This window comes from Vombatus ursinus, unplaced genomic scaffold (genome assembly GCF_900497805.2).
Source record: "Vombatus ursinus unplaced genomic scaffold, bare-nosed wombat genome assembly UNPS02009205.1, whole genome shotgun sequence".
Lineage (NCBI taxonomy): Eukaryota > Metazoa > Chordata > Mammalia > Diprotodontia > Vombatidae > Vombatus > Vombatus ursinus.
In genome coordinates this window covers 16,136,775-16,147,893 of record NW_020948983.1, presented here as the reverse complement: position 1 = coordinate 16,147,893, position 11,119 = coordinate 16,136,775, and the positions used below count along the sequence as shown (strand labels likewise).

Sequence of the window (11,119 nt, the reverse complement as noted above, 5' to 3'; positions counted from 1 at the left end):
CTTTCTCTGGTTGTCTGGGGCTTCTGGTTCTTGGCCTTTTACCTATGGGCCAGTTCCTTTCTCGGGAAAGTAGTCAGTTCTGCCACGTAGCCCTTGTTTTGAAAACATGATTGATATATTGGGGGAAAATTTTTAGCATAATATAGCAACAATAACAGTTGGGTTTTGCATTGTATTTTCCCCAAGAAACAGTGAGAATGTGGGAAAACTGCATCATTTAATAATAGCTCACAAGTTGCAACCCTTCCAATGCCCTCTTCAACAAGCAAACTTAAGGTCTTTGTTAAGGTTAAAAAAACAAAACATATTTATTGTGTATGTTCTGGTACAGTAGGAGCTGTGTATGGAGGAAGTCTGATTTCCCTTCCATTACCTTCTATACTTCCACCTTTGCCTCTGGCCCTGAGGCGAGGAATTTTAGCAGATCCAATTTGCTCCTGCAGCCTAAATCCCCAGATGAGGCCTCTCTTTATTGCAATATATTTTTTTAATCACCTAACATGTATAAAGCTGTGCTATCATTTTTATTAGGTTCCTATCTTTATTTTAATGTGGCACTGATGAAATTTTTAGGCATTGTGACTCTAACTCTATCTTTCTCATTGGTTTTTTCCTCATGGTTTTTATTGTGTGATTTTGAATAATGAGGTGCTTTTTTTTGGGAAAGCATATCCTGTTTTAGCAGAATTGACTGTACTTCCATACTCTTGGAATTTCTGTTTCCTTAGGGCAAGACCAAGTCTCTCAACAATGGCTTTGATTGGTTCAAGATGTGCAGGCCCCATTCACACTGATTGATTCATTCAAGAAATGTTTTTACCTAACAAAGGCAATTACTTTTAAGAGGTAAGATAATCAGTGGATCCTCTACTTTTATATCAGTTTAGTGAGCATGCCCTAGGTAGCCAGGTAAAAATGTATTTAACTGCTAGTTATTAGCACCCCAATTCCATTATCCAGTTAAACATATAAGTAAGTTTCCTTATATATATAAAGTAGGTTTTGCAAAGGGATATTTATTGAAAAGACACAAAAATAAAAGAACAAACATTTTCCCCAGACACCTTGGGGAAAGCATGCTCCCTTCTATACCAATTAGGTCTATGGGGAGAATGGATTCAAACTTAAAGTCATTTTTATATATTATTTGCCCTACCAAGTTCACTTTAAAAAGTAACATAGCTTATGGATGGCATGAATTTGTATCTCTGGGTATTGAATGCTGGACTGAGCTGGGCTGGTCACTTGGGATTTCAGTCTTCACCATCTGGCCTCTGACAAACTCTGTCATGGACTGTAGTTTCCAAATGGAATCAGTTTCCTGAACTTTTGTGAGATTCATAAAGTTGTAACCATCTTCAATCTCCTTTACTTAGAATCAGTAAAGATTTGACATAGCAGAGACAGAAGCAACAGCAAAGCCATGTGCTCATAGGCCACATTTATCTCTATAGTGAGGAAAAAAGGGACTCAGGTCTCTCTCTCCTTTGAAGACTTAGTCCTTGCTTTCTCACTTTAGCAAAAGAGTTGATTTGTCTGGTTAAAGCCTTTTTAATGCAGTCAATTGAAAAACCTCCTTTTCACTACTAGAACCAGTTACACAGTGTCTTCATATGTACTAAAGTCGAAATGGAGATTGTATCAGTCAAACATGCTGCACATCCTAACCAGCTTCCAGTTGCACAGAATTTTATCTCAACTGCCAAGAAGTCAGGGATTAACTAGAAACTGAACTTAAATTTAGGCAGAGAGCCCAATCTCTGCCTTAATGTTAGGAATTTTCCTAACTGGAGACCCAGAGTGATTGTGATTGAATTCATAACTTTTTGTCTAAGATAAACTCCCTAAAGTTGCAAAGAAGGGAAGCACATGGACTTTGGAGGCCATTATATTGCCCTTAGTTATGTGTTTTCATTGACAAGGGAGATAGGAATTATTAGGAAAAAGGTAATTGGACTGGAGGTCAAGAGACTGAAGTTATAGTCCTAGCTCTGCCATTCTAGAAGTAAAATCTTGGGCAAGTCAAGACCTTTATGGGTCTCAGTTTCCTCATCTGCAAAATAAACGGATGGGAGGGGGTAAAATGATGACTATCACCCCTTTCTACCAGAAAACTCTATGACTTGAGTTGGACCCAGAAACAGGTATATTGAGAACCTAGCTATTAAGTTTCTACGATGAGTAAAGCCTCATTCTAGAAGTCTACAAGTACTATTTTTTTTTTCTGATGTCATCACTGGAGCTTCATGGAGACAGAGATTTATGATCACAAAATCAAAGAATCTCAGGGTGGGAAAGGACATGAAAGGTTATCTAGTTCATGGGCAAGAACATCATTTACAATATCTCCTATAAATGGTTGTGTAATCTCTCTTTGAAAATCTCTAATAAGATGGAACCTACTACCTGCATCCCTAGGTGGTCTATTCCACTTTTAGATAGCTCTAACTCTTTGTAAGTTTTTCCTTATGTAAAACGTAAATTTGCTTGTCTATAACTCTTGCCTATTGCTCCTGGATCTGCCTGATTGGGGGGGGGGGGTGATCAAAGAGAGAAAGTCTAACTGTTCTATCACATGACATTCCTTCAGAGACTTGAATGTTTCCACTCTTAAGTCATCTCTCCTCCAGGTCAAACATTCCCAGTTTCCTATGTCATATTTTCTAGGACTTTCACATTCTGGTGGTCCTCTTCTGGACACGCTCCACTTTGCCTAGAGCATTCCTAAAATGTGTAGCCCAGAACTGAAGGGACCCAGATGTGACCTGACCATGGTAGAGTGAAAAAATTACCTCCCTGCTTCTGGATACTTTCTTCTTTTGAAGCAGTACAGAATAGTGTTCATTTTTGTAGCTACCATGTTACATTCTTGACTCATATTGAGTCTAGAATCCTGAAAACCCCAAGACGTTTCCCCCCCCAGGACTTGTTCCATTACCAAGCTTTCGCCATTCTTTATTTTTGAAGTTGAATTCAGGATCCTAACTGTAGAAGTTAATGTTTGTCCCTACTATATTCCATCTTATTTGATTTAGTTCATCATTTTTTTTTTATTTGCTTTTTGGTGAGGCAATCAGGGTTAAGTGACTTGCCCAGGGTCACACAGCTAGTAAGTGTCAAATGTCTGAGGCCGAATTTGAACTCAGGTCCTCCTTGGGTCATCATTTTTGTTTGTCCTTTTGGATGCCGATGTTTTTTTTTTTAAATTAAAAAAAATTTTTTTTCTCTTAGGCAATTGGGATTAAGTGACTTGCCCAGGGTCACAGTAAGTGTTAAATCTTTGGTCTGAGGCTGGATTTGAACTCAGGTCCTTCTGACTTCAGGGCCCGTGCTCTATCCACTGTGCCACCTAGCTGCCCCGCTAATAAGTCTTGAAAGTATAGTTAGAACACTGGGTAAAAACGTCAGGATCAAAAAAAAAAAAAAAGGGGGGGGAGGAGGAGGGCATTAAATTGAACACTATGTTGAAAAATTTCCTTAACTGGGTAGACTTTACTTAGTATTTTCAGGGTTTTTTGGTAGTATGCTGCCACCTTGTGGTTTATTTTATTACAACAGAGTGTCATGGGTGGCTAATGCCAAAATCCTAGAGTAAGAGTTGCACAGCCTTTTGGAAATCTGTGCAATGTGTGGACTTGAAAACTAAGGCTTCTCTCCCCACTGTCCACCTGGGTAGAGAGATAACTTTATCTGTCACCTGCCTCGGAACATGGCTTGAAGTTTCTTTGTTTCCATGTTCCTGAGTTTGAATCATAGCCCCTCAGACACAGAAGAGATCAACTCCTGCAGAGAAAAATGAAGCTCAGAGATAAGAAGTGATATACCCAATCTCACACAGTCCTGGAGTCAGGACTCAAACCTAGGTCTAACACTTAAATATAGCAACACTATTAGAGTATAAAATAGGCTTATTGTTCTAGTGATTTCTTTATAAGCTTTTTTAAAAGAAATAATTTCATTTGAATAATCTGAAATATGAAATAAAGCATTGATACTGCCCTATTTAATTTTTAGGACACAAAGACTTATGGTCATGAAAGAAAAATCTGGATTCAGAAAAATTTATTAACTACAGTTGTGGAAACTAAGGCAGAAGTCAAGTGACTTGCCCAAGGTCACAGGTCTTCCTGAGTGCAGCAGGCCTAGTGCTCTATCTCAAGGAGCTTATGCCATTTTGGGGAGGAAACACATATACAGAGATTAGTAAATACAAAACATATTAAGTAAGCACAAAGTAATTTCAAGGACTGGGAAGAGTACTAGTTACTTGGGGCATCAGGATAGGAATATTTGGGTAGGCAGAAAAACCTTGAACTGAACCTGGGATTCAAGTCAGGAGGGAGTGAATTCTGGTCATGGCGACAGCCAGTGCAAAGTAAGGGGGCTGGGAGATAGAATGGCATATATAAGGAAGAGCAAATAGGCTAATTTCACTGAAATGTAATGTGCAATAAATCTGTAAACATAGGCTGGAGTCAGGTGGCAAAGGGTTTTGAAGTTGCAGATGGAAGGAAGGAAATGGAAGGAAGGCTCACAGATTCTTCTTGGCTGATCATATTTTATCCTGTGTCCAAAGACAAGAGGAACCATCATTCCATGGGACATTTAGTCACCCTTGGTTGAAGTGCTAACTCTAAGTGAAGTGCTCACTCACTGCAAAAAGACAACCATGAAAATAATTGCAACTTCTGTGCTATAATGTCTGTTGCAAAAGATGAAGAGGTATAGAGTGAAAGAACTCAGTAAGACCTTCCAGTTCAAATCAATGTATGCTTTGAAAGTTGGTGACTGCCATGAAAAGGGGAGGATGGTAAGGAAATATGATGAATACTATAGCTCAGGGATTAAGAAATGTCAGCTAACAAAGGCTTGGAGACTTCGTAGAAGCTTCATGATTATTTTCCTCCAGAAAAGATTTGGAAAGTGATAGTTATGGCAAGTACTAAATAGTGTGACAAAAATTAAGCTGGTTATATTTTAATATTCAGAAAACAACTTGTCATTAATGAGGGTGAAATTGCCGTGAAATGAAAACAACCCCAATCTGACTTATTTAAACAAATTATTGGTGCTTAAAAATGGAAAGTGGGTGGTAAAATGTTTGGAGAGTTGGACGTCCAGTTAGAACAATTTTGTACAGAAGTTTAAAGACTGTAAATTAATTGCCATAAATAACCTAAAAATTGCCTTCATCAACAAATACTTGATCCCCTCTGGCAAGCACAGGGACATGGCAGTCAAGAACCACACATTTTTAGAATATAAACTCATTTTAAAACATCTTACAGAGAAGAATTGTGGAAAATTATGAATTATATTGTCACAATAAAACATCAAGGAGCAGTGGAAAGAAAAAAAGAGATGAAGAAAGCTTGGTGATAGACTCAATTAAGCAAAGTCATCTGAGAGATGAAAATGGAAGGACAACAAGGAGATGAAAAAGAGAAAAGATCTGTGAAGAATTTTATCATGAACTCTTCACCACCAAGGACAGTGGAACCATTACATTTGATTTCTAGCATCACAATCTGACAGCTGCTTCTTGAGGAAGTGGAAATGGTATCGAAGAAAACAAAGACAGACAAAGTAGTTGGATTAGACCACATACACGTAATGAGGAGATTCAGACTAGAGGCAATACAGTTTTGAGGGTGTTGAGGAATCATTTATCAATGTATCTGAAGAAGAAAGATACAAAAGACATGTAAAAAATCTTAGTCATTTTTACTGTTAAAAAAATGGCCAAGATAATATCATAGCTACCAACTCATTAAAGGGCAGCTAGGTGGCACAATGGATAGAGCACTGGGCCTGGAATTAGGAAGACTCATCTTCCTGAGTTTAAATCTGGCCTCAGACACTTACTAGCTGTGTGACTCTGGACAAGTCATTTAACTCTGTTTGCCTCAGTTTCCTTATCTGTAAAATGATCTGGAGAAGAAAATGGGAAACCATCCAGTATCTTTGCTAAAAAAAAAACCAAAACACCCCAAAAGGGGTCATGAAGAATCCGCCATGACTGAAAAACTGAACAATGAAAACCAACTCACATATCTATTTTCCATTTATATAAAGTTTTAATGAGAACAATCTACATATATAGCAAGGACATACTTGATAAGAGTTATGGAAGGGAATACACAAACTTTGATAAGCAATATTTCACGGTAAACTGCATCTTTACCAATTCACGATTGACTTAAAGATGTACTTAGTATATGAGATTTCACTATGTATACTGTTGACAATAAAAAGGCATGTTACTCAATAGAGCAAAAGATCGTGTTAGTAGCTTTCTTCCAACAGGGTGTCCATCATTCATATGACAAATGACACTAGATTACTTATAAGATAGAACCAAATACATAAGTTTAATCCTTGATCATTAACATTAAGGGAGGCATAAAAATGGTCCCCAGAGGTATTCATCTTTTTTATGGACAGAAGAGTCTGAGTTGAAGAAGGATTCCTTACAGATAATGAGGTATTTCAGCTGCTGCTGTCTGTGCTAATTCTATCAAGATCTAGAACACTGTAGAGGCTCCTGAGTGAGATCCATGATCATGGCTTAACCATCTATACAGAAAAACCAAGTGGATGAATAATGTCCAGATTATGATATGCAGCTGGATGGGCAATGTACAGCTCCAGAAAATTATCTACCAGCAACTCATAAAGGTTACCCACTAAGTATGGAGGGATTTTGATTTGCTTGGGTCATAGTAGAACCTATGGGATAAATGAATGGATTTTTTTAAAGTGACAAAGTATTGATATATGAGCCAGCATGAGTTCATCAATTCCAGCTTCTGTTTAGAGGATATAATGCTTATTATTATTATTTTTTAAAGTATTTCCAAGTCCCAACTAGTGCAAATAATGAATCCCCTGAAGAGGTCATGTTACTCAAATTCATATTGTATATTTCTATTGGGCTGGAACCAATAAGAAATTTTTATATAATTACAACTTTGAGTAATGTGAATTTAAATACATGTGACTACTTTAGGCAAAGATATCTCACATTCAACATATCCAAAAAAAGAAATCATTCTCTTTCCCCCCATACTAAACCTTCCCCTCGTCTCAGGTTCCCTATGTGGTTGAGGGCATCCCCATCCTCCTGGTCCCTCAGGTTCAAAACTTTGGTGTCAGTCTTGACTTTTCACTTGCAAGCACCTTACACACATACCTAATCTGTTCCATTCTCTCTGTTCACAAAGATGACATGCTGCTCTAGTCTTGCATTCCCTCATCATCTCACTCCTGGGCTAACTGCTATAACTTTCTGATTATTCTCCCTGCCTCAACTCTCTCCCCATTCAGCTCCATCCTGCATTTGGCTGCCAAAGTGATCTCGTTAGAGCACATGTTTGACTGTTACCACTCAATAAACTCTGATGGCTCCCTATTATCTCTGGGATCAGATATAAAATCCCCTGGCTTTTAAAGCCCATTACAACCTTCCCCCTTCCTACCTTTTCAGTCTTGTTACACTTTGCTTCCCTACAGGTACTGTAAGAGCCAGTGACACTGGCCTTCTTGCTGTTCCTGACACACAAGAGATTCCAACTCTCAGGGACCTTTTCACTGACTATCCCCCATACCTGAAGTGCTCTTCCTCTATCCCTTCACCTCCTGGTTTCCATGACTTTTTTCTGGACTCAACTCAAATCCTACCTTCCTTAGGAGGCCTTTCCTGGTCCATCACCTTCCCCTCTGAGACTTATTCTGTGTGACTTATTATCTTGAGTAAGGCACTCGATCTTCTTGGGCCTCAGTTTCCTCATTTGTAAAAGGAAGGTGGTGGTAGTAGTGGTGGTGATGGACTAGCTAACCTTTGAGGTCCCTTAATTATCTCCATCTGTGACATCTATGATACTCTGTGCCAGCTAAAAAAGCTGATGTCGTCTCAGGCATCATTATTGATAGTTCACACTTATATAAAACTTTAAGGTTTAGAAAATGCCTTCCTTACTGTCCTGGCCCAACTGGCCTCTTGTGGCATCTTGGCTTATACCTGCCTCTCCTTTATTGGCCAGAAGGGGAGGGGTTCTTTGGACTCCCTCTCTTTGGCCAAAAGGGGGAAATGTCAGGATCCCCATGTCAAGACCACTCCTCTCTTTTTGCTATTAGGAGACATCCTGTTTTCCAGAGCTAAGGCCCAGCAAGCTGGCTGTGCCCTGAGCTTGACATAACGACAATCCTTTGCACTCGCTCTCTGAATGAACTCTGCTTCAACTAAATCAAAGAACTAATGGTCCCTGAGCTTGGGCAAACACCAACAGGTCCAGACATGAAGCCCTGCTATGAATGAACTTTTTGTCACTAGGCAACCTTGCCTCACTGTTGCCCTTATGCCTCAACACTGTTGCTACACCACACTATTTGCTTATTTGTCTAGCCACAAATATAAATATCAAAGTTTAACCTCACTGCCTTGGGTCTCCTCCTAGAGGAGATCCCAGCACAGGCTGTTTCCCTCTTCCAAAAGAATAAAGAAAGCTTTTTGCTTATGTCTACTGTTAAAAAAAAAAAAAAGATCTGAGAGTGAAGAGAGGAAGCGACAGTTAACAATGGAGTAGAGGTTCTGGATGGTTATTGTTGAATTAAATGACCTCCAAAGATCTCTTCTATAGATCCCTAATGTACTATGACTAAGGTTTTATGATGCTGTGATTCTAGAATGCAGGTCTCTTTGATTTTAGTCCGGTATGTTTTCTAAAACACTAGTCATCCTTTCTCATGCCTAGGTCAACAGATAAAACTCCATTAGACGGGGAAGAGACCCCAGGTGCTGGCAAATCTGGTCAGGCACATGGTAGTACTTCAAAAGATGCAAGACAAGCCACCGAAGGGAGAAAATTATCTGCCCGTCCCCAGACTGGTAGCTCTTCAGCTTCTGCTAGGATCTTACCAAGTACTGATATCTGGGTAATGATCAGCTTCTGAGTGAATTTGGGGAAGTTATTTTCAGACTTTGTGGGAGGGGTGTGTCTCATGACCTTTATGAGGCTCTCAACATGTAGTTTATGGAGGGAAAGAGGGTGCTATATATATCACATATCTCAAGTATCTTTGTTCCTATGATTGGAGCCCTGGCCCAGGGAGTTAAGAGGCTTGGTAGTCAGGAGACCTGCATTCCAGTATCAGCTCAGCTGCTAAATCTTGCTTGTCACAGTTGTAAGCGGCAAACCTTCCCCTCTCTTGGCCTCTGTTTCTTTATATTAAAAATGATGAGGTTGAATGATCTCAAAAGTCCTCTCTACCCCTAACAGTCTACTGGTCACACTGGGTTGTTGTGAGGATCAAATCAAATGATATAGTATTTGTAAAGCTCTTAGCACAGTGCCTTGCTTAATAAATTCTTGTTCCTTCTCCCTTCTCCCTAGTCTATAGCTTGTGTTAATTGATAATAGTAGGGACATGCATGGTTCAGTAGGCAGCTTTCTTCTTTCCTTCCTTTGATTTCTCTTTCTTTCATTCTTCCTTTCTCTCCCTAGTGGGGCTAAACAGTGTCCTTGGGGATAGGGGACAAACAATAAGGCCTGATGTAACTGGATATTCTAAGTCACAGGAAAGGAAAAGAAGTAAGGAGGAGAAAAGAAAGTATGAATAAGAAGAAGGGAAATAACACATTTCTATAACATCTTAAGGTTTACACAGTGCCTTCCTCTCAACAAACATCTCAGTGAAATAGTGTATTTGTATTCTCTCTCTCTCTCTCTCCAACTAGGTGATGCAGTGGATAGAGCCTGGAGTCAGGAAGTCCTCAGTTCAAAGCTGGCCTCAGACACTTACTAGCTTGTATGACTCTTTGCAAGTCACTTAACTTCTGTTTACCTCACTTTCCTCAATTTTAAAATGGGAATAATACCTACTTTACACTTAGCACAGTGCCTGGCACATAGTAGGTGTTATATAAATCCTTATTTACTTCGTCTCACTTTAGTACAGTCTCTCAATCTCTCTCTCCCTCCCCCCCACACATATGTATATATGCATTTAGTAATCTTTTAATGTTTGTGGAATTTAAATATTCCATTGTTTTAAGTGAAGAAACTGAGGCTTAGAAGAGTTAAGTGATTTGCCTAGGGTCACAAAGTAGTAAGGCTCAGAGAGGAAATTAAAATACACATAAGTCTCTCTTGACTGCAGGTCAGATATTCTTTCTACTATATATATCTGCAAGGGGTGACAGAGAGGGGAGAATGCAAAGAAGGCAGAGAGACAACACATAGCAACTGAGAGACAAAAAGGTGCCTCTAACTCTGGTAGGGGTGGGCAGTCAATGGTTGGAACAGTGACGTCAGGGCATCTCAATGACGCCTACCCCAGATCTCCTTGGGCTGCCTGGCCTAGGGAAGCCAAGAGACTGTCCAAGAAACAGGTGATTTAGTGCCAATGCCACTCTCGAGTTACTGTGAGGTCTCCGCACCTCCGTTTTTTCATCTGTCTTCTTCCACTCCCACCAACAGAAGAGTTTTGGAAGCAAAAGTATTCTAAGCATAGTCCCAAAAAGTTTTACACTTGGACTTGCTTTTCTATCAGGTATCTCAATTGATCCTTATTATGATGCCTATTTTACAAATGAGGAAACTAAGGCCGCAAAGCGGGGAAGTGATGTGCCAGAGAGATCCACAGTCCAAGGCTGTCTCCACTGCCTTCGCAAGGGATGGGTGTTTTCAGCTTAGAAACACCTCCTGGACAGAACCCGCATCGCCTTGCACAGGACCCGCCCCCTTCTACCGCAGGACAGCCCCCGGCCCCGCGCTTATTTGCATATTTCTGGGGCCTGTCCTTCTCGCCAAGGCTCTGCCCCACGCTGAGTCGCTTCGCGTACTGCGTGCCTGTCACGTGCCCCCAGCGGGCGTGCAGGTTGCCTAGCGACCTAAGCAACGCGTAATGGTTCAGACTTGTTCGCAGGCGCCCGGGAGAGGAGCATGTGTTGCTGAGCCCTCTCCGCCCCTCCTCTCCCGCCTCCCTCCCCTGCACTACAGTAGCCTCTGCGCCATCCCCTGGACAGCGGCAAGATGGATGAGGTCAGCAGCCAGCGCCCCTCCGAGGACCCCCCTCATCACATCAGTGCCTCCTGCCCATTTCCCCTTACCATTCCGCC

General features: G+C 40.5%; 1 protein-coding gene across 1 annotated transcript in view; it reads left to right on the top strand.

Annotated features, from left to right (window-relative positions):
* The first annotated feature begins 8,745 nt into the window (after positions 1-8,745).
* Positions 8,746-11,119, top strand: part of CFAP58 (cilia and flagella associated protein 58) — a 118,026-nt gene continuing 115,652 nt past the window's right edge. Inside the window, exon 1 of the mRNA XM_027852091.1 lies at positions 8,746-8,934. Coding sequence (XP_027707892.1) covers positions 8,746-8,934 — 189 coding nt within the window. The remainder of the gene's footprint in view (positions 8,935-11,119) is intronic.